The sequence below is a fragment of the Colossoma macropomum genome, unplaced genomic scaffold, assembly GCF_904425465.1.
Source record: "Colossoma macropomum unplaced genomic scaffold, Colossoma_macropomum, whole genome shotgun sequence".
NCBI classification, from domain to species: domain Eukaryota; kingdom Metazoa; phylum Chordata; class Actinopteri; order Characiformes; family Serrasalmidae; genus Colossoma; species Colossoma macropomum.
This window is the reverse complement of record NW_023494789.1, coordinates 14,642,065-14,667,401: the sequence shown is the minus strand read 5'-3', so window position 1 is coordinate 14,667,401 and position 25,337 is coordinate 14,642,065. Positions and strand designations below refer to the sequence as shown.

Sequence of the window (25,337 nt, the reverse complement as noted above, 5' to 3'; positions counted from 1 at the left end):
GGCCTTTAGGCCCCACCCACGCTATGAAAGCAGGGGATTTGGCCCTTTGACAAACAATCCTTCATCAAAACCTCTGGTCCCTCCACCCATCCGTCTGTAGATCGGTCACAGCCACCATCCTCCTTTATTTCAAAGCACACCCCTCAACCCCGCTGCCGGCCTGCCGTCATGCCAATCAAGTGCTTTGCTTGGGTCGAGAGTTATTCTCATGGCTCCGAAAGGAAACACGGGGTGCCTCTTTTCAGGACCCACCACAGGTTGGCCTAGGTTGGGCAGGACAGCCCTCTTACTCCCCTGAGCTCATGAAAAGACCAAACCCCTCCTTCACTCTTTTCCCTGGCTCTCTCCAACCATGAAGGTTGGGCTGGCCTAACATTCCTTCATTACTTGCTCACTTCTTTTAATTCATCATTTCCTGTCAGTGAATAATCCATGTATTCCTGCTGTGGTTTTTTCATGCTGTAAAAGAATAGATGACATCACATTTCTTGTTCATTATCTCTCTTCTAGCTCCAAAACATTATCCAGTACAATAGGGCTGTACAGTGTGGACAAATACTTGCGATTATATTGTTACATACTGTAATTGCGATATGCATTGTAATATAATAAAAAACAGACTAGTAAATCAATAGTGCCCGTGTCAAAGAAAACATTCCTAATTTTTTTAATAAAGGAGTTTAAAGTAATATGTAAACACTGTTTCAAAAAGTACAGTACCCAGGCCATATGGTCCATATATGGAAACTATGCTGCAAAAACAGCCTGTTTTCAATTCACTGTTCCTATGATGTCACGAGAACCACCAATTCAGCCTACAGCAGTTTAGCCCCCCCATTCACGCTGAAGTTATAAGGAGTGTTTTCAGCTCTGCATGCTTTTTGAATGAGGGACAATATAGGACAGCCAGTCAGAGCAGAGCTAATTTGTGTTGTATCAGTCTTTAAGGCACACTAACAAAAACAGCCTATTTACTTGTAAGGGATAAAGAGAGGTTTGGAAAAATGTATGCATGGTCATGTAAAAATGAATTATGACCATTTTTGGGACATAAAACCAGACAAATGTCATAAGTGGATCTTAAAGGGAAAAAATTTAGGTTATGGGTCCTTTAAAACATCTTCACAGACACTCACTGAGACCCACGACTGGTCATGACGCTCACAGAAAGTGAAATTTCAATGCACTTTTCTGTGTTTGCATATGTGGCCACTGCATTATTACATCGTGTCCACTGTAACAATGTAACGACGCATTGTTATATTGATTATTCTGTCAACAAATCAATTTCTTTTTCTCGCATGTCTCACCGTCAGTTTCACTCTTAGTTCAGTCCAACCCTGCCCTTCATTCCTTTGTGCTTTTCTCTCCCACGTTGCATGGCTAGCTTGAGAATTCCTGCTGCTTTCAGCATTCTGTGTATCTCCCTTTTGCTTTCCATGAAAACAACACACCAGCTGGATAATTAAATCATGCAGTTTTACAGTGCACAGGGCAATGTGTTTGTATATATAGTTTTGGAAACTGCATAAATTTTTTTCCCAAAAGAAAAAGCTGAAAGTGTCTTTTTGGAATCAGTCACTGGTTTTTCAGTGAGACATTTTTGGCAGATCAAAATGCTTTGGCCACCCACTGCCACATCCATCTACTCAATCTGTTATTAGATTTGACGAAATATGATGGTTAGGTTCATTCAATAGCCAGCAGATACAAAATGCTGAAGTCCAGCTGCTGAAGGTTGGAGCACTAACAGAAAGCCCCTGGAGTCCCCCACAAGATCTGTGCTCTGATAGACAAATGGCCCTAAAATAACTCTGACTGAGGTGCCCATTTCCTGTTCACACACACACACACACACAGAGAGAGAGAGAGAGAGAGAGAGAGAGAGAGAAGGAAAAAGTGAAAGCAGAGAAAAGTCTCTCAGAAAGAGGGAGAGAAACATATGGTCAAAAAAATGGTTTGAGAGCAAACCCGCCGCAGCATCTATTTATAGAGAGGTCCGGTTATTTTCTGCTATAATCTGAACCCACTCCTTACACCAACACATTACGTTGGCGCAATACATGGTGATATTATGTCTTAACTCATTCATTTGATCAGGTAAGCGCGAAAAAACAATGTGAGCATTGTGGCCAACGTCAAGTGGATATCACCACTGCTAACAGTCTGCAGGCAGTCAGCAACTATTTGTATTAGCTTCTCATTGCGTAAGTAATCTCTTGTTCTTCTCATCCCAGAATAAACAACAACAAAATAAAAACAGAATCCATAGTAAGTAACTGACTCAGCTTTATAAGGGTATTTCAGCCTAAAGCTAGAGTTTAATATGTTATTTGTTGTGTCATGCAGTATTCTATAGTCCAGCAAGGGAATTCATGTGGTGTCAACCAATCTTGACACTGATCAGTTCTTATATCATTCATCCAACAAGTGTTTTCTTTTTCCAAGATAAGTATATCTATCAAAGCAGGTCATAAAGAAAAGCTATACTGTCTTTATATAGCACCAAATATATGTCAGAGACATTTCCCCCTGTTCTGCCAGAGAAATGAGCCAAACCTTGAAAACAGCTACCGCAGTTTTACAGCTGCAATAAGATACTTGGCTTCCTAACAGTAACATTAGCAATCTGGCTTCCTTCTGTATTCACTAACCAAAAATAAATAAATAAATAAAATAAAAGCAGTCCGTCCCCAGAATTCGACCCAAGTTCCTCCCACCTTCACGATACATCATCAGAAGGGGGTTTTCCTTGTCTTTATACTGGAATATTGCATTCTACACACTTCAGATTGATGGAGAATGTGTTTTATATGGTTATATATGAAATCCTTTTGAAAAGGGTTCTATATAGCACCAAAAACGGTTCTTCTATTCTTACAGGCTTAACATCATTACAATAGAAGAACTCTTTTTGGTGCTATAGAGAACCATTTTCAAAAACCATCATTTTTAAGAGTGTAGAGACTACTGCGGCTCTGCCATAGGATGTGAGCATGCATGCTTACAACAGATGTAGTGATGGTTAAATTTTTCATTTTGGCCAGAGAGTCACTTTAAATTAACTCTTGTTCTTGTTATCGAGGCCTAGTTTGTTTCCACGATTTTCCACCAATTCAGGTATTAAAGTTGTCAAGATGGATTCCATTCCAATCTTAACTTGTACAGTCAGTTTTGGATGCATTACTGCAAGACATAAATACGGACTCAAAGCTAAAAAAGATCAGTGAAATATGGTTCAAATGAATTGTTTTTGGCTACACTTCCTCAAGAAGAGGTGAAAATGACTCCACCTTCCGAGAAATATGTCTTCACCAGCTGCTGTTGCCAGACTATTCGGTCTTGTTATCTTTGTCTGTTTTTTTCCACCTCCTCACTCTCATTATTTTTGGACAATTTTTCAAAATGGGAGCAGACCTCCACCAAGAAACAACATTACCCATGCAGGGAAATCAGTTGCAGTTTCAAACCTACAAGCACAGTCATTTGGCAGCAGTCATTATGTTTGTTCCAACACAACTTTGATCCATCTTTGGTTCACTACACTGAAAAATCATTGGCCATATTTTCACATTTAGATGCTTTGGCAGTGTGCCTTTTATGCTTGCGCACCTCAGCATCCCACTCCATGCTTACCAACTACTTCTGGCCAGGCTTGTGGAAAGAAAAATGGATAAACAATTAGAGTTGAAAGGCTGGTGACATTCACAGCTGGAAATATTTTCCATTTGCTGTCCACCAGCTGGTAGAGAAGCCAGGACACTGCTGCTTCACCAGGCTGGAGGAACCAGAACCAAGCAGCTGAGGTGAGACTGTATAGAGAGGAGGCATCTACTCACATCTAATAAATCACTCTAAAAAGTTGTGGAGACATTATCTTTTACTTTTTACTGGAAGAAGGAAGAACATAAACAACCATGTGCAACTCTGTTTCCAAAAAAGTTGGGACACTGTGCAAAATGTAAATAAAAACAAAATGCAACGATGTACAAATCATTTAAACCCTACATTAAATTGAAAATAGTACAAAGACAACAAGTCAAGTTTCAAGTTTTTTGAAAAATATATGGCCATTTTGAATTTGATGCCAGCAACACGTTTCAAAAAAAGTTGGGACGGTTAAAGACTGGTTAAAAACACCCAGTAGAACATCTCACAACTTATTATGTTAATTGGCAACAGGTCAGAAACATGACTGGATATAAAAAGAGCTTCCCAGAGAGGCTGAGTCTTTCAGAAGTAAAGATGGGGAGGGGTTCAATGCATTAAATACAGAATACAGACAAATACAGTTTCTGTATTGGAAATCACTGCATGGGCTTAGGAACACTTCCGAAAACCACACAGTGAACGCATTTCATCGATTAAAAGTAAAAGAGTCCGGGTGCTAAGCTGGCCTGCCTGCAGTCCAGACTCGTCACCCACTGAAAATACTTGGTGCATTATGAAACTAAAAATACGACAAACGAAACCCTGAACTGTTGAGCAGCTGAAGTTCGATATCAAGCAAGAATGGGAAAACATTTCACTTTCAAAACTACAGCAGTCGGTCTCCTCAGTTCCCAAACACTTACAGAGCGCTGTTAAAAGAAGAGGTGATGCAACACAGTGGTAAATATTTCCCTGTCCCAACTTTTTTGGAACGTGTTGTTGGCATCAAATTCAAAATGGGCATATATTTTTCACAGCTCACTTTCAACATCTGATATGTTGTTTTTGTACTATTTTCAATTAAACATAGGGTTTTAATGATTTGCACGTCATTGCAATCTGTTCTAAAATTATATTTTGCACAGCGTCCCAATTTTTTTGGAAAAGGGGTTGTACAGCAAATAAACAGTCTAACATGAAAATATAGTGCCAACTAACATTTGCCTTGCCCGTATGCCTCTTTTCACTACAGACATCCTCTTTTTAAAATCTTTTTACTTACACTTTCTCTGATGGAATTTAAATCAAAGTAAGTCAGGGTTGCTATTTTCCTAAATCATGTTGACTGCAAGACCAGGACCAACACGGCCTCTGATGACCCACATTCTTTTTGTTATTGCACATATCCCAGCACTCCATGAAACCACTGCTAATTGCTTTCATGTTACAAAGCGCCCAGGCAAACTTGGGGTCTATCCAAGACCACCTTGAAGATGTGAAACAGTGTAAGCCATGCACCTGACTTCTTCCATGTTGAGGAAAGCAAAAAATGCAGACATATTACTTGGTGTTATTTTTCTTCTTTTTCAGAAGACATAAAATGGTCAGAACACATGCCGAGTGTTGACAGTCATGAAGGGGGGTTTATTGCCTATTGAGAATGGATTAATGTCATAATCTTAATGGAAAAATCAGCAAGTAACTTCAAGGTTATTATACTGGATAAGAAAAAGGAAAATCTTTCAATAATTCTGTAATATGCTGGTATTAGCAAACAATAACTACAGGAACGTAAGAATCAGTTCTGTTCCCACATAACAAAATGTACCGTAACTCTAAATACAGTGAATTAAGTGTCATTTCACAGAGATGCAGAACAACCATCTGGCCACAGAGCAGCTACCAGCACTGAGAACGTTCCAATCAAATAAATACTTACAGCAGTGCTCTGCAATTTTCCACCTAAAACTCTACTCAATTCCTTATGCAAATCTAGGCTAGGGCCAGTTTCCCAGACACAGATTAAGCCTATGCCTACACTTAAAAAAAATCCAATGGTGAATCATCAGTAGCACTGCAAATTAGTCCAAGACTACTCTTAATCCATACGGACCAATGGACCAAGACTGAGATCCCCCCTCTCCCCCAGGGGTGAATAAGTGGTCTGCTTTTCTTGTGTTTCTTCTTGGGTTTGCATTGCATGGTAGTGTTCTAACATGTTCTAAGGAACTGCACCAAGACAAAAATCACACCAGGGTTCATTTTAATTAAACCAAACCTGCCAAGAGTGAATGCACCCTGAAATGGCCTTTACACACAGATGGAACTTCATTCAGTGGTTGTTAATATTGAACGTACAATTAAGGAGTGGTAGTATACATAAGTGCACTTTTCCACCATACAACACAAACCTAGCTGAAATAAGAGAACATTTTATTAAGAGTATAACTGAAGCTAATTTTTGCAAGATATTGGAAATCATAACACCTGACAGGCAGAACAGAATACCAGGCTTTCATACTTGTTACTTTCCATGTGCTGGTTAAAGGCAAACAATAACAACTCATCTTGATAGGCTCTATGTTTGGACATGTTATAAAACAGCAATGAATCATACTGAACATACCCCCCCCCCTCATTTGAAATCAGCAATCCAGCAGTGCATGTCAGAAATAATAACCCAAAATGCCCGCAAGTTATGTAAAGGGCAACTGAATCTTGGGCCAGGCTGCATATCTTGTCAGAGTATTACAAACACAACCATATAAAAGGGTAGCATGCACATAAACAAATGTTAATCTCCCTCAACTAGTTCAATAAATAAGCACAGCTCCATTAAATGAGGAGTAACTCTACAATGAGGCTACAATACAGAATGGGAGTAGTTTGTAGAATAGCTGAGACTTGATGGAATGTTTCCAGTGAAAATACCAAATACCACATCGTAAACTCGGGAAAGATAGGTGCACTTGACAAATGAGTGGTTGTGTTTTCAGCAGATTATTAAGGGCTGAGAGAGAAATTGAATAAACATTAAACTGGGGAAAAAAAATCTGGCTATTAGGTTACTGATAAACAAGCCCTAAACTACATCCAAGTGTTTGGCCTGTAACCGGAACACTTATGAAAAATAAAACAGAAAAGTTCTCAATGCGGGCACTCCTTTTTGGAAAGATAAAAATTGGCTTGTTTCAATAAGGTGGAATGTAAACTCTGAAACTCTACAAGTGCAGTTTTACTTAGTACAAGTTTGAATATGACGTAGATTACAAGTTAAAAAGATGTGTGCGTGTGTGTGGTGTTATCATGCTAAATTGTAGCTTAACATATGTGATAAAAATGTTCTCAACAATAAATACAGCACTGTGCAAAAGTTTTAAGCAGCCACAAAAATAGTTTCTAACTATTTATCTTGGGAGTAAGTGTCATTTGGCCAGTAAAACATTGTAAAACATTTGAATAAATACAAATACATGGAAGTACAGGAAATGTAACAAGTTCTTTTGCTTTAAAAAAAGCTATTAATGTCTTAGATATAATACAGTAAGAAAGACACAGGTTTGACTTCTCGCTGCACTCCAGTCTATGTATGGATTTGTTAAATTACTTGTGCTGCTGATGGAATTTAATGAAGCTGAACTAGGTATTGTATGGTAATTGTTTTGGATTATATTGGTTAAGTGTACGTTATACGTAAATATTGGTTAAACTAATACAATGATGGACACAAAATCACAAAATTGCACAAACAAATGCTTACTGCTCAGATAAATGGTGCTACAAATAATTTTACCTTGCCTACAAAGTACTGCGACTTTTCATAGTATTGTATAGCGGAACTTTCATTTTAACTAGTTTTCCAATGCTTTCTAATATTCTGCTATGTATTTATTGGCCTTTTTTGGTGGAGCGGGTGGTGAGGTAGTGGGTTTAATTTGTGTGTAGAACCATCTCCGATATGCAAGTCTGTGTATCAATCAACTTTTGAAATGTGGTAATAAATACAGCTTACTGTACATTGCAAAGTGGCCTGTTATGCATATCAAAGTGCACACAGTGAAGTAAAAACTGCCATTACTCAGCCAAAGCGTCTCTCTAATGTCTCCTCATTCCGTTCTTCCTCTGTGTCTCTTGCTAACCGCTCTTGCTCTCTTTTTCCTCTTGGTTTGCCCTGGGAATAAATCACTTTTCTTTGAGAAGTGTGCTGAGTCCTAAACAGTGAGGCTACTAATTCATCATGGCCTCTCAGTCCAGCTTCCTCTCACTATTTCTTCCTCTTTGCTTTCCCCACCTTTGAAACATGGAGCTATCAGGTTGATGCAGTCTAATTTCCTGCCTCGCTGAAACCGATGCTTGCTAAGAGAGCGACATCAGTCCCAGAGACACCAATAAACGAAGCTAAAGTTGGGATTTGTCCAAAAAAAAGAAAAAAAAAAACATGGCCAAGCTTGACAAACATGCAGAAGGAAATGAAATAACTGTTAAAGTGGAAATCTAAAAGGCCCAGTTCAAACAGGTAAACTCAATTTTCCCTCAACATGCTGAGATTTTGATCCGCCTCCGAGAGATTCCGCTGGGGCCGAGGAGGCATTCCACATCCTGCCAAATATAATTTCCATCTCGAGATGGAAGACGAGATTCCTCGTCGCTGTGGGCAAACACACAACCCGGCCGCATGAGCACTGCTGTATTTCACAGACATGGAAGACAGATTTGGACGGTAAACTCCAGAGTGACGGCATTCATAGCTGCCGCTGCTTGTCAGTGGTGGGAAACAGAGACGTGCAAAGAGAGAACGTCTGAAACTGAAGTAACGTTTTATGTAGCAGTGTATATCAACACTCAATATATTATTACAGTGATAAATGGGAATGTAATTTTCAGTCCGATATTGGAATTAAAACTGACAACTTGGAATGGACTTTAGTTTGCCTCTACACCACAAACAAGTCATTCAATGAAATGGCTAGCACAGTATACAACACTGTTATTCCACACACGGAAGATCAGACATTCAGATTACAGATACTTTGCAGTTTTAGATATTTTCAGAGATCTATTTCATAGACACAAAGTCCATGATAAAATGATCAGAAAACAGCAGTGTTCCTGTTGACAACAAGCTTCTGCTTTACATGCTTTACGCACAGTATGAAAGATTTTTTGTTAGAATTGGAAAGAGTAGTATTTCTAAGTTAAGAGAAAAAAACACTAAAAATATGGTCTTCGTGCACTGCTGCATTGTTTCAATGCGCTCACAATCATCAGCTTCATCTGCTTGGGGAAAGGGTTTGAATCAGACCCAATGTACAAAATGTTTTTCTGCATGCAATTACACATTTACACCAGAGAGGTCTCAAAATCTCCAAAGCTTACACAGTGTAGCTTTGAGGTGTCTTACCTTAAAGAACACTTTAAATGCCATATAAATTAGATAAACAACAAATTTCCTTTCTGGAAATGCGCTGTCTGATTGGTTCACATGTACAATACTGTGTAAGGTTCCCTTTGGAAGAAAATGGAACAAAGCAGTCCAATCATTATGAACTATGTCAAGTATGTAAGACATTTTTTAGCATAGAGTAGCCATACTTAGGAAGCATGGATTCATTACCTTACCTTAAATACCCTCTTGTAGGGCTGGGCGATAAAACGATAATGATAATTATCGCAATATAACTTTTACTCAATAGAGTGATAAGGCATGTTTGATAAATGTTTGATATAATACACCGTTCTCACACTTCCACGTTCTAGCGACAGCCCTGGTGGCGTTTTCTACTGCAAGGAAAGTGACACTACTCTGCTGTCGCCAGGAGAGGGCGCACTTCCGAGTTTTTCGACATGATTTAGAGAGGGAGGGGCAACGAGTAGGATGAGTCTTTCACAACGGAAAGAGTTATACATTCCCTGTTTGAGTGGAGCGACCGGCGATCTGATCTCCTGTGACCGAGTGTGAGTGACGAGATAAGTGGCGTAACCGTACTGACCTACAGCGAACTCACCTCTTTCTGTACATCCTAACCAGCTTTAGCAGCGTTAAATCACAATCCTCACAACTATAGTGCTGTTACAGCGCTCGGACAGTCATATTTTAATATTAGTGCGTTCTCAAGCAACGAAAGTGAAAGAAAGAAGTGGGTTCATGTAAATTACAGCCCTGATTTAAACAAAAGTAAACTGAGGACGCTGTGAGGCATTGGAGAGCGGGAGCTCCGTCACTCACACGGCACGGAGAATTGATGATACTGTAGATCAAACACGACACAAAAGCACCGCTTTCAGTTTGAACATACCTAAAAGCAGAACTCTGTTTGTCTGGTGTTGATATATTGCGGTTCACCCCTTAAACTACTACGATAGAACAGAGACATCCAGTCGTCGCTAGCTGGTGTCTGAATACTGTGATGTCATTTGTAACCAGATAGCCTAGCACTCGTCACCAGACAGCTGAAAATAATCTGTTTTCTTTCTTTGTGACTATTATGAAATTATGACTATTACAAAAACTGCGGCCGTGCTATTCCAGCTGATAAAAACAGCTCACCAGACACTCTCTCCCACTCTCCCGTGACAGATTAGTGAAACTTTCCACTGTTTGGTGAATGTTTGTCGTGTTCCAACCATAAAGGGTAGTTTAAAACAGCAGTTAACCACCCAGGAGCAAAAACCAGCCTTCAAACTTGAAAAACATAATGATTTGACATTCATCGCGGTATGTATCGATATCGAACGATATGAATTTTGTTAATCGTGATAACATTTTTGGCCATATCGCCCAGCTCTACCCTCTTGATACCATGACAGACATGTGGAACATATTACAATATTGAATTATATCACTATCGCTCAGCCCTGATTGTGACATATGATTTTGCTATGAGTTTTAACCTGTCTTCATTTATGGAGTATAATGTTAATTGATTTTAAAATGCAAAAAAAAGTCAAATTAGGCCACTTATTAGTTATTGGGACCAGTATCACTTACAGCAAATTACATATAGTTCTATTCAGGCACTTAGAACGGAAACCTTTCATAGCGGAACAGTCACTAACACTGTCTTGTCCCAGGCAGGCTGGCAGTGAAGAGGTTCAGGATTAGTGAGACCATCCCTGCCCCCCTGGTCAGTCTCTGCAGTAAGAGGCCCAACAGTGTGGACACAGCAGTGTTTCCCCTCTGTTTGCACATAGCTGGGCACCGTCCTCATCGGCCTCTGCGGCCTGCTTGGCTTCGGATCACAAGACATTAGGGAAATGAAGCTTTTTATTTCAGGATTCCATGGTCAGTGTGGTTGGTAAGCCATTTCTGCCTTGCTGCAGGGTGAGAGGGAAAAAGGGCATGGAAGGAGACAAGAAAGAATGAACGAGGAAAGAGGTATGAAGACTCCACTGTACAAGGAAGAGAAAATGAATGTACTAAGAACCACAAAAAAAAAAACAAAAGAAAGTAGAAAAGCCTTCATGTAGACGCACAGAGATTGGAGGACTGTTTCTTGCCCCTCCTTTCTCTCTCCCCCCTCCTGTTACACAGTCAGGGTCAAGCAGCCAGACAGAACACCAACATGAGCTCTCTTCTCTTCGCCTTTTATCCTCCACTGAAGTGGCAGAACAAACAGCGGCTTGTGCCTAGTTTTAAGCCACCGACAGTGACGACTGCACAAAGGCCGGGCCTATATAAACAACTGTTTGAGGGCTCTGCGTTTGCCTGAAGTTTGTAGGCTACAATGGAGGAAGAGGCCTAACTGTAAACTTAATCACTCACTGTGGCTCTGCTGTGGAAATATGATGCAGAAAAAATCACTCAATGAAATGGCCAGCACAGTCAACCCACATAGGGACAGATTTAATTCAATGCTGTGTTTAAGACTTTGCAATATATCATTTTTTAATTGTTACTAAGGATGCACATCGGAATGAGGCAATTTTTGACTTTTGCTCCAAAATCTGCCAGTGTATTACTTTTGTTTTGGCAGATCTGTGTTGCTATTTATGAGGTAAATAATGTAATGTTGTGCACATAATGTAAGAAGTGCACTAGTACTGTATTTGAATGCTGCTGCTACACTTATAACCAAAATGCTGTTGCATAATTATGCATATCATTGTGCTAGCCTCTTACTTTTGATGTAGCACTTCATGTTATTTAAATAGACAAATAATTCAAAATTGTACATTTAATATGTTAGTTTGGCCCATTAAATAGCAAACAATGTTACTCATATTGTGAGTTTGGTTAATAGAAAGTACTGGAAAAGTGCTAGTGTGTTTCATGTGCCCACACAGTCTGAATTTTAAGAAAGGCTAAAAAAAAAACGAAACAAAAAAAAAATATGGCAAATTGTCAGCAAAGAAATCAGAACTTTGCCCTTCACAATATATGATAGTGCAGAATACTGCAATATGCAAATGAGCTGGTAACAAATATCTAGTTGTTTTATTATGTGCCATGAGCCTGACCAATCAGGGTGTTGAAACGGACAAAGGCATTCACATGACCAGCAAACACACACAATTTTGATCAAAAATGAGACAGGCTACTGACAACTGCTGCAACTGTCTAAGAGTTGGCCCTACAAATGAGAGACTGCGAGTTCAATCCCTGGCGATGCCAAGTCCAAGAGAGCGTAGCATCGTTCTCCCTCTTGCCACACCACTCAGTGTGATTCTAGCTAACACAGGGGTGTGTTATCTGACATAACAGAACTGGCAGTTAGTGTTCTCCTCCAAGCGTGTTGTGCAGTCCGATGATGTGTTAGCGGTAGTTCAAAAGATGTAGTGGGGATTCACATGTCTAGGAGCAAACACATGCCAGCTTTCACCCTCCCAGCTTGGTAGCGTCATGTGGGGGAAGAAACTGGTCATGATAAAACATAGGGGTAGAAACTGGTCACCACAAAATTGGATAGAAAAAAACTGATAAAAATGTTTAAAAATTTAAAAAAAATAATCCAGACCAATTTCTAACTACATCTTATCAAGGTGACTAATGTATTTTAGTTTGAAAGGTATACTGCAGTCACAATATTGCTTGTCCATATTGTGCAGTTCCAACTAGAATATTTAACTATTGTCTTAATTCCACCCATAAACACAACTTTCCATTGTTTGCCCCTCAAAACACCCCTTACGTTTAAAAAGTACAAGTCAGTTTTGCATGCATTTCTGTAATCACAGAAATTAAATAGTTCCTAAATTACCTAATTAAAAAGGACTAGTCCAATATGTGCTCATAAATGGCTCACAGTTTCTGCCTTTTAGCAAGCTGTGTTCCTTTGATAATATAAAAAGTATGTTTCACATTACTCATACCAAGAAACCTTATGAACATCACGCACACACAATTATCTTACAACCTGAAAACTATTACAATAAAGCTACAAAAAAGCAGCCCACTTACTGTAACTGCAGTCAGCATGCCAACAACACAAGAACCTAGCCAATCCATTATGTCTCATAGTCATGTAAATTTTTATTGAACTGATCAGTAAGAATGTTATTGAGTCATACATTATTTCAAATATGATATGCACAGCACATTCACATAATAAAACCCCTTTTCCAGCTCAATGAGGAATTCTACTATGGATGAATCTAATGAGGTTATTATATGAACAGTCAAACTTCTTGCATAATATCGTGCAAAACATCTATATTTCTATATAGATTTACTAGAATGACCAAAAGGTCATTAATAAATCAAACAAGAAATTAACCTTATAGGTCCTCATGAATGATCAAAATACAACTGTATAAAACATGCAGAAAAAGTAGGGATTGTCCACAAGAGTGAGGAAAATGTGAGATACCTTACACACTGTTTGCTAAGTTGGTCTGAAGGCACTTTCACAAGTCAAAGCTTACTTCCCGCATTACATGGTTCTTTAAAAAGCCGCCAGGTCTGCAGAAGGTGTCTTCAAAGTGACATCATTTCAACCCATTCTCTGACTGAGCAGAAGTTACATGGAAAAAAGCATGACGGTACAATTACAAAACAATGAGATGAATTTACACATGGATCTCAACATCATAGCGTCTGAAGTTGGCTTGTTAAACCAGTGGCTTTGTCCTAAACCGCTTTAACAGAGCTAATCTTCAAAGTGAGCTTCTTGAGCATGCTTTTCCTTCGGTCCACAACCGGATTTAGGTCTCTATAGCTACTGATATTAATTACTTCACAATGAATCAAATGCAAGCAAAGCACACTTAGTGAGTTCTTCTAAGCATGCAAGAAATCTAATGGGGCGGATCTACTCCACATAGTTGGCTGACTCAATGAGAGAGTGGCAGACACACATCTGGTTCACTTCAAAGAGAAATAAAAATCCTTAAAATTAAGAAGTGTATGTAAACTGTAGTTCTAGCTGAAGCTCTAGAGGTCACCATCCTGCACAGCGTAGCGTTTGCAGTGCTACAACACGGCTGATTCAACTCATCATAACAGATTCAAATAGCTTCATTGGCATAGACTGTAATGAATGGTTGCCAATGCAATAAAAGCAAAGATAACACTGACAACACTTGCAGAGATCATGGTGAAGAATGACTCATCTGCCTATATCACTTTTTTCACATCTTTTACACCACTGATCTCTCAGATGTGCATTCTCTGTAATGAGGGGTTAATGCAGATCAAACCTACTATGACAATGTCAATGGTTGTTCTTGCACATGTCCTGCTCCGGCATTTTCAATCACTTGAGGAACAGTTGCTCTTCTGTTTTTACTTACATGTCACGCTAATGCTAAGCCTGTTGTAACGTTTTAGCTAATGACTAATTTCCATATAAATAATTGCGATTAACAATTATATTGTCATTAAAAAAAGGTAATGAAATGCTTCTTAGCAGTTGATATTTAATAGCTTCCATCTTATGACAGACACAACTCAACCTCAAATAAACATTATCCCCACTGCCCTTTAAGGGTGTTATTGCTTCCTTAAGAAGTTTTAGTTTTCGTTGTTTCCATAAGACCCCTGAAATGTCTCAATAAACGTTTTCTGATTTCTTTTTGTTCCAGGCATGTGCCGCAATCCAACTGACAAAAATGCACCCAATTCTCACTGTGTTTATTGTGAGGTAAACACATGAACATAAAAACTAACAACTAACAAACTTATAATTGCAGTCAACTTAAATAACTGTGATCAGGTGTTTTAACTGTGACAGGCATAACTAATGCAAAGCATTACAGACATTGAATACGCACTTACAAATGAAATTTCCAACTCTATTTACTGAAGTCTTTACTGTAAATCTAAAAGCAGATGTCACTTTATTCAATGTTTCTATTGTTTCTATAGAGGATGTGGTTTAAGTTCAGATGTTCTGCAAGTCCAAATCCTGTACAGCCTGTGCAGTGAGCTTTTTTTCCAAATAAAGCTTTGTAGGGCTCTTTGCAGCATCATCTCCTTCATTCCTCACAGTCATCTCTACAATATCACGCTATCTGATTAAAAACAGAGCAAATACTGGGTGAGTTAAGGTGCGAGCACACTATGGTGCTGATGGACAAGTATGTTTTGTCAATCAATCGTGAATGGTTTGACGCGCAGCATTAAAAATTCGATTTTTGATCAATTCAACTGATTCAGTGTTGTTTTTTATTTATTTTGTATTTTATTTTACAACCAATGCAGTTGCATCAGGAGTAATTATAAACGATGCATCAAGAAGATAAATGAATTGTTAAACCACTAAATTAGGGGAATCATCTTTACAAAGATCGTTTTCAAACAGCAGACAATCCACAAATCTTCACACACTCACCCAAATATACACAGAAGTTAGTTAACCAGATGCTTTTCTCATTTGAGCCTCTCACAAAGCAGAGCACATTCACTCATTTCAGCAAGAGCTTCAAGCAGGTCTCCAAAAATCAGGTCAGCAATGTCACAGCGGTGCTGTGGAGCAAGGCCAAATAACTCAACCAAAATGGCACATGAAAAGAGTTTTCAGAGTAAAAAACACTCCAAAGGTACAGTGAAACAATCACGTAAAAGAACAGCTGAATAGCGTATAGATACCTGTGCATTCATTTTAAAGACTGTTTTGATTCAGGCCAACAGTTATTTAAGCCAGTGTTTCCTCATCCCTCATCCTGGAGGCACACATTTTAGTGCTTTCCTTGCTTTACTACACCCACTGCAACTCAGTAATTGATTGTTAATGAGTTGATCAGGTGTGCTGGGAGCAGTGAAAAAACACAAACTCTTGTTCTACTGCCATTATGCAACATCATTATGCAATTAATTTCTGCAAATTAAATGGAAACATTGTATCAATGTGCTTTAACACTGGCAATTTCTTCTGTCACAAAAAATAAAATTTTGCCTTAAAGATAAAGCCATAAAACTTCCAAAATATCAGGTTCAGCTCAGCTTTTTCAGTACTTGCCAGATTACCCTGAATATTGTTTTGTTCCAGCCAGTCTGTACAGCATGTAAAGCTCATCTTTGCTGAAATGTATTCTGCTTGTTTCTGGCTAATTTCCAGTTTCTTTAACTGTTCCATCAGAGCTGCTGAAAAGCTCTTCAGAATCTGTCCCAGAAGGCCGCACGTCAAATATTATCTTGCTGAAAATATCTAAGTATACGCTATTAGTTTTTGTATGTGATGAGGTACAAAATAAGTAACAGTTAACTGCAGTAAAGAGCAAACTGTTACAACTAGTTGTTGCAACCAGTGATCAGTGGGATGATACAGTTATTATGAAAAAATGTGCTGTTATCACAAATAACACCATGGATAGAATGCTTCTAATCCAATCAGACTGTATTGTCAGAACTAATTGTTGTATAATAAAATGTAACATGGGGGCTTATGAGGGCGGCACAGTGGCACAGTGGGTAGCACTGTCGCCTCACAGCAAGAAGGGCCTGGGTTCGATTCCCGGCCGGGTGACCAGGGTCATTTCTGTGTGGAGTTTGCATGTTCTCTCCGTGTCTGTGTGGGTTTCCTCCGAGTACTCCGGTTTCCTCCCACAGTCCAAAAACATGCAGTCAGGCCAATTGGACGTGCTAAATTGCCCCTAGGTGTGAATGTGTATGTCTGTCTGTCTGCCCTGCGATGGACTGGCGACCTGTCCAGGGTGTATCCTGCCTTCCGCCCAATGACAGCTGGGATAGGCTCCAGCACCCCACCGCAACCCAGAAGGATAAGCGGTTTAGATGATGGATGGATGGATGGGGGCTTATCAACCATGATGTCACATTAACCACAATAAAGCACATATTCTCCATGGTGAACTCATTTGCAGAGTAATAAGCAATGTGAATGGCCCAATGTTACTTCAACCATATGGGAACATATTCTGGCAGCTTTCAAGCTGGTTCATTGCAGCAGATTAACAATAATGTTATAGGTGCAAAACATGGTGAAAAGGTTATTAATTAGCAATTAAAAACAGAATAAAATAAAGCTGTGATTTTTTAATAAATTAAGCCTCAGGCCTTTTTTTGCCAAGAGGTTCAGTATATCCATTTTTTCGGGCCTTCAGTTCACAAGCTCTGCATTATTAGGTTAAACTGTAGAAAACAGCAGCCCTTGCGATTTGAAAACTGCACCCTTTCAAATTGCGATTTCGATATAAAAAGGATTAATCATTCAGCCCTACAGAAACCCAGACATGCAGTAGTAAAAACCTGTCAATATTTTAAGAGCGCAGAGCCCAAGGTGTAAAGAAATACTTACTTAGTGTTTATCTCCTGTCATTCAGAACACCATGGGCAAACATTAAAACCCATGCCAGATCCAAACTGTCCATCATAACTTGCACAAGCAGCCAAAAGAGAATGAGCCATGTAGGGGAACTGGGGACCAACTTCTTGGAAAGCACGCAAAAATGGGGAAGAGTCTTGACTGCACAGGAGGAAACGCCTGCCAAAGCAGCCTATGAATTAGTATGATCTCTGCTTGATGTGTGTACTGTATTTTTGTGTGTGTCAGAGAGCAAGAAATGGACAGACAGTGAGATAAAGACAGAAGTAGTAGCTTCTTCACCTCAAATGTATTCCTCAGTTAAGACAAGCCTGAAGCAACACCCACTTAGATCACTCATTGCACTACTAAAGTTTCTGAGTCAGGTTTTCCCTCCAGGGAGCCATTTATTAGTCAAAAATATTCCTCGACTAACAGAGAGCCAAATTATGAACGTACAAAGCTCTCCTCAGTGATAGAAACCCAAGGCCATCAAGACCAGCAGTGTGCGGAGGAAAGAAGAGAAGTCTCCCAGGTGACTGATACCTCGTACATATATTTTCACTTTTTTAAAAAACAAATCTCAGTCATAGCCTGAACAGGCTGTAAAAGTAAGGTATTTATGAGCTCACAAGGAGCACAGCATGCACAAAGACCCAACTGTGGGCAGCCACAGATTTGCCAGTCTTGGTGCATCTAGGGGTTACTTAAGTCCTTAATACAAGGCAAACAGGCTTTAGAGCTTTACTCTCCGACACATTTACAGTTGAATTTGAAGAGCCATGTTTCATCGTGCCTGCTGTAAAGTGAACTGTAGCGCAGTGCTGGCGCATTAGCAGGCCCAGGCGAGAGAAGATGCCTGTATGATAAGTGCGGGCGCAGGCCGGATCTCTTTGATAATCATGGAAGCCCATTTCCTTTAATATCTGAAGAATACGTTATGGCAGGTGATGCATGTCGGTGTCGGCATTCTTCAAGTTGAGAGCGTAATGTTCAAAGGAAACGCAAACTTTCATCCATTTGCTCTGACCACTGTCGTTCATAAGATATATGGGTGGGGTGTAAGATAAACAGAAGCTACATGCTCTAGTTTATAATGCAGCCTACACTAACTGAGATTTATACATGATGCCTTTTTGAAAATAATGAAATTGTTTTTTGAATGTTTTGTAAAAAAGAATAAACTGTAGATCAAACATGGTCCATATAAGCCTGAGCTAAGAAAGCCTAGTGTATAAATGAAGACAGAAAATACTCACAAATGTGCAGATTTATCCAGAGGGTATTTTGAAATGATTTGATTGTATTGTGTCAACAGTTTAACCCTTTTGAGTCTGGGTTTACTGTGGTCATTTCCTATATCATTTTAATGTAATTATATAATTATTTACACAGGTTTTTACATAATTCATTGCATTTATATTCAATTTATGTCCTGTATCGATAGGTTAGTGTACACTTGCACCTTTTTTATTTGTTTGGACGAAAGAAATCGCAAAGTGACAAAAAAGTAACATGCAAATAAGACAATTTGCACAGTAGTTTTCATCTAATTCATAAAAAGTATCGCCTAGCTGTAAACACCAGTGTGGTATCAGATGAGTGTACTTCCTAAGGAACAGCTATGAATGAAAAATAATTACACAAAACGCAAGAAGAGACATTTCAAGGCGTTTACACCACAAACCACCAGGAGGGGTTAAAACAGAGGTGGACAATATGACGATATTCATTGTTATCATGATTTCAACTTATGTCGCACTACATCACAATAGGTTTTTCTGAGCATACTGTGGACATCATCAGTACTTAAGGAGTACTGACCAACTGCATGTTTCATTATCAAGAAGAGCATAATTACTCCTATTTAAATGGATTTAGTGTCGTGAAGATTGTGTCTCATAAAGATGCCTTGAAGTACCGTGATGTTATATTTTTGCCATAGAAACGTTGAGTCAATTTTATTTCCGACATGATGTAAAGACACTCAAACATCCCGGAGAACAGGACACCGAAATGTTTATTGTTACAGAGGAATAAGGCTGGCAAAACGAAATGCACCACGAAGTATTCAACGACGTTCTACCATAGCGTAATGCTGCTGAAGCTGGATAATGATAGTCATCAACTGCAAGCTCTGCCAGTTGCTACATTACAAACCCAAACACACAGACACTAGGAGACAGTTCGTACCAAACCGTCCCTGAAGACAAGTTACATTAAGCAGACCACAACCTGCAAAACTGAGTTAGAATGAGCCTACCATCCAAGACCAGAACACCCAGCATTCTCTAAAGAAACATTTCCTCATAGGGAGAGGCCTGCAGACCACAATTAATCAAACGATTAAAAACTGTTGATAGAACCTATCGTTGTCCTCTCACTGTATTCAGCTGCAGAAGTCAAGGTGAATTTCAGTCTGGCCAGCCTTCAAGCTTAGTAATAAATGGTGAAATGCAGAGTCATTTTTTATGCCTGACAACACTAATATACAGATTTAAAACTAGGGATAAAGAACATGTGTGGAAAATGATTTTTAACTTTGTGATTAATAAACTGCGTTATAATATTGGGTTAGACTCAGCCAAGAACACGATAAAGACAGAACATCGAAAAAAACAAGATGGATTACCAGGCTTACGAGGGTTTAGCACTTATTGTACACATGCTTGAGTGAGCATTCCTTCCATATCTACAAAGGCTTTTTAAGATGGAGGTCTGGACGCTTGAGTAACTGTACCATGCGTTTGGAGACCAGATTAAACCATGGAGTGCGACCGGGGCTTGCAGAACTATCCTCCCTCCTGGGACTTTTTCTGAAGTAAAGTGCCTTTAGTGTCAACATTCTGTCCCGCTGAACACCACAACCAAGAGGTTCCACCTCCATGATTTACACTCTCTCAACTATTATTAAACCTAAAGACTGGATTACTGAACAGCTCTGTTTCCATTTCAGCTGCTGGTCTCACTCGAAGACAGGCCTGGCAGCACGGGTGTAGGATGAACTTTCTCTCTGCTGTCATAAAGATTCATCTGACATGTGAAGAACATCTCATGCAATACCAGCCGTAACCGGTGGGGAAAGAAAAACACTTATATCCACACAGGGCAGTAATCCATCTACCAATGAGATCTATCCATCAAGTAAGAGGTCTTCATTTACATCCCACCGTAAAACGGAGCTTATATCTGTATTGGAAAGGATATCTGCAGGGTGAAAAGCCTGGAGCAGCCTGTCTAACCTCTATACTACACCAGCAGAGCTTCTTCTCAGTGTTTCCTGAGTCTGTTAGTAGGTGATAATGAAGCAATAAGCTGCGGTGAATGACAGGAAGCAGATGAAATATAGTATGATAAAAAAATATTCATTAAACATACAGTTGTATGCAAATGTTTGAACATCCTTGTCAAATGACATGTTTTGTTCATTTTCTAAGTGAAAAGAAGTTAACAGATGCCCTACAGAGAACAAATTAAATATGCATTCTTCTGCAATTTTCTACTTATTTGCTGAGCTTAACATACTGGAAAGAAATAAAACAATATAAAATGTGCCATAACTATTGCGCAGGCCACATTTTATGTTTCATTTTTCCACAATATGTTAAAGCCAGCAAATAAACAGTAATTGTGCATTAAAATGTGTGTTCTCTGTAGAGGATGTGTTAACTTCTTTTCACAATCAACAAAACATGTCATTTGACCAGGGGCGCCCAAACTTTTACATACGACTGTATGTTATACATACACATTAAATTATTTAATTAATTCTTAATAATCACAATAAACAATTCTTCCACCAAACAATGTAGTTTGTCAACCACAGACTATTGTTTCCAAACAACATAATGGCTTTGTTTTACAACGGCTTTATACGGGCCTCAGCCAATCAGATTTTAGAAACTTTTTATAAGGATCTGTTTCATAAAGAGCAAAAGAAACCATTTGACCGAGTAAAGTACATCTCATTATAGGCTGCAGTACTAGCAAAACAGTCAAACCTGTTTCTAGTCTTATTCACAATGGATGGCTGACGTACAGGTGATCAATGTTTTCAAGCCTGCGAATTACCTGAGACTACTTCACCATCCCTCAATCACTCACACTAGGGTCCTGATCCAAAGCCTGTTTTGTAATTATACAGTTCTCCATGAGCTTTGGCAGGTGTGCTACAGTACAGAAATCAATCACAAACACGTTCAGGGCCTCAACTCTCCAGAATGTGGACTGAGAACCACTAACTTGGACTATGTTCAGACCAGACCAATTGAAGTAAGTGCTCAATAAATCTACTTATGAAATAAGGAGAACAGTTTGGGGATGTGAGGTGTACTTAATTCAAGACCCTGTAAATCTATTCAAAAGTTAATGTAAGCACTTTATCAGTTATGAAAATCATGTACACTCCTTTTGGGGACATAATTCACAGCACTGAATAGTTATAAAGTGCACAACAATTTATCATATAGTAAAAGCACGATACAAAGTAATCTGGCAATGATTTTTCAGTTTGTGTATAATTCAGTCTTGAGATATAAACAAAGTCATTCAGATAGGTTTAATGTGATAGGAATTATTTGAAGAGAAATTTACAAACTCAGATTTCTTTAGGGTGGTGGTGATAGGAACCAAGGGTCCCGATGTTTACAACACAAATGTAGACATTTTATTTATTATCCAAAATCACCAGTGACCCAGCACGTGTCTTCTGAGCTTTTATATGTAACATTGATGATGGTAGAATAACGGTCAGTCTGAAAAAATAACTTTTCTTTGGGGACTATCTTGCCTTAGAACACCCTTCATGTGTCTCTCCACCAAGATTAGATTAAAACAAATTAAAACTTTATCACACTTTAAACTACTGTAAAACAATGTCTCAGACATCAGACAGTGTATTCACACCATTTCATATAATAACTGTTTGTGGGGGAGCTTTTAGAGGCATTAAACTCCTCAGGCGTGTGGTTCCTATCACCACCACTATGAACAATGCTGACGCTGCAAGTTTATCTAGAACAAAGCATTTCACACCAAACCACTCTGAATGATTCTGTTAACATGTTAACCGTTTAATTTTCCCCTTCAACTGAAGAAGGAAAATGCCATAACATTCACAGTTAAAGCTCAAAATACAAGACCAGATAGTCAGTGAAGAAAAAAGGCAATGTCCAGGTTAGTGTTAGTCCCCAAAAGAAACAAACAATGTAAATGCAACTTCAAATGTACAAGATGGTTCTCAAGTGAGTGTTAAAGGCACACTACATTCACTTTCCCAGTGAAATGTGCAGGTTTGTAGCTTTTCATAACTCTTTTAAATAGGAAAACAAAATAAGAAACCAAGGTGTATAGAGTCAAAAATGCAACTGCAGCAGAACATCGCACAATTCAGTAAAAGTACTGAAGACGTTGTAAGAGAGCACATAAACAATCTCACTTAAGTTCTATGTCTTGCTTGTAAGTGTAGCCAAAAATTTCAGTCACCTCTTTTCTGGCAAAGTCTTTTTGAAAACACCATCTAAAATATCCTTAACTCAGCATAATGTGTCTTTGTGTTTAAGTTAATGGACTTTTCTCTGCAGGGTGTTCTGCTCTGCATAATTGTGTGGTATCTTAAACCAGGTTCCCCCTTTTTTACGCAAATGAAGCAATCCTGGCCTTCCGAAAGAGCTCCAGCTGAGAGCCTAAGCTGAGGCACACACACTCACTCTTTGCACTTTAAGAGCTCTATTGTCACTCTATGAAGAGCTAAAACCAATATGCGCTCACATTTGATGGAAGGGTCAACAAGCTCAGCCAATAAAGTAACTGAGATCCAGCAGCACGCTCTGCCGAGAGATCAACCACCCAGTTAACCAACAGCCAACATTTCGTGTTTGATAAATCGTCCGGCTTTAACATCCAACAGAGAAAAAGGTACTGAGCAGGTACAATTCTTTGTTCATCAAGGTACCAACAATGTAAATGTACTCTCAAATGCACAAGAGGTTTAAGGTTCAATTGTGTATCTCAAATAAGTTTTCCCAGGTATTTGTACATCTTCAGAACCTAATGTTTTAAAACAGAACGATAAAATAAAAAGGCTGGAGACGAGACAGGGTGTGAGAGGGCAATATAACTTGAAAAATATATAATTTCAACGAAATAAGAAACAATTATGATCCCTAACTAAAGGTACTGAAGACGACTCCTTGAGGGACCTCCTCAATGACAAGGGGGTACTGCCCCAGTGACAGATTAATACCTTTTCTTCTGAGAGTAACTGCATTTGTTTCACATATTTTTCCTATCAGCCCATTTTTTTGCAGCAGCCAAAATTCACTCACAAAACACATTTTGAGTCTTTCTGAGCATACAAATGGCTCAGCTTCAGCCGACTGCAAAAAACACTGCACGTATGCTGAGAACAATTACCTTTAATCAGGAGATAATATTTCATGAGTGCATACAGAAGCACAATTTCAGTCTGAGCATTTAAAAACTAATCTTTAGCATTCACGTTAGATCTCAGTAGTCAACTCCATACAGCAGATGATGCTTTAGGAGTTTCCCAGTCCTGGGTGTGGAATACCTAAAGTAGCCTCCACAATTGAGTGTCCCTGCTCTAATACCCAGTTTAACTCACGCACCCTTACAGAAATCTGATATATGGCCATATATAGACATATATCATAAAGAGTAAGGCATACATTTAAAATTGTGTGCACATATATGTTGTTTACACATATGTACGTATCAAATAATGGTCATATATGCATAATATATTGATCCTAAATACAAGTCTGATAGGCTGTTGAATACACATATGCATAATATATAGATCATACATCTATGTCTGATACATGATTGAATCCATCCCAGTATAGTTATAATTGTTACTATTACCATTATCTGTTTGTGTTTGAATATTTACTTATTTAAATGTGTCAGGGAACAATATTTCAATGGATTTCAGGTTTTAAGTATTTTATTGAATAGCTTACAAAGTGCATGTTTTTAGATTTTAGTTATATAGCAAGAAAGAAGATGCATAAAAACCTTATATAACATGAAGTTACCATATCTGAGACGCCATCCATATATGAATGTTTTCTACTGTATATTGTTATATTACACATAAGTTTGTATATGTTGATATATAGCTGAAACATATGAGCCATATTTAAAATGGTCAATTTCAAATACAATGGCGTGTATGACACCTATATGTCCTTATGTGACAAATATAAGTTGGATATAAAGGAAATCCATATAGGCTATGCTGGTGTATGTCATATATTTGAATATGAATATCTCTATATTGCCATATTTTAGATTTCTGTATGAGATGGGCTATATTAGCTGATCATACTGAGAAGTATTAAAGCAAGAAAAACACCAAAATAGGCAGGGCAGGGGTACCGGAGGGGTCCTCCACTGCTTTAGAGGTCTTGCCTACCTGTTGCTCCGTGCAGCACGCAGAGGAGCGCGAGGAAGCGGAGGATCAGCAGCAGGCAGCGGCAGCAGCACGCTCTCCGTGCCCGGGTTACTGGAGCCCTCCTCGAACACATTTCCACAGCGAGACCCGCCTTACATCCACTGAAAACGCTCTCAGGTTAGAGGTGACTGATAAAGCACAGACACTCTCGAGGTTTTCTTCCAGGTCCGGTGATTCTCGCGCTCTTGTTCTTGCGCTCTCACTCTCTTCTCTTTCTTTCTTGCTCACTTTCTTCTCCCTCGTTGCCTCCTACCCTCTCGTTCTCTCAAACCCCAAGTCCACACACGCTTCTGCTGCTGAGCGCCCATGCAGGGGCCACGCGAGCCCGGTGAGGGTCAGTGTCGCCACCTGCTGGTTAAACTGGACAGAACCACAGTCCATCTCGCACAGCCCTGCAGGAGTTTTAGTACACCTTCTGCCTCCTCTGCTGTGTATGATTCCAGTAAAAGGGCCTGACGGGATGAAGAGAGTGATTTTAGTCAGTTACCACACTGGCACAAAGTAGGAATAAG

General features: G+C 39.1%; 1 protein-coding gene across 1 annotated transcript in view; it reads right to left on the bottom strand.

Annotated features, from left to right (window-relative positions):
• The window catches only part of ror1 (receptor tyrosine kinase-like orphan receptor 1), a 148,173-nt gene extending 123,067 nt beyond the window's left edge, over positions 1 to 25,106 (bottom strand). Inside the window, exon 1 of the mRNA XM_036570227.1 lies at positions 24,787 to 25,106. Within this exon, the coding sequence (XP_036426120.1) occupies positions 24,787 to 24,898 (112 nt within the window). The 5' untranslated portion in view covers positions 24,899 to 25,106. The remainder of the gene's footprint in view (positions 1 to 24,786) is intronic.
• Positions 25,107 to 25,337: the final 231 nt, after the last annotated feature.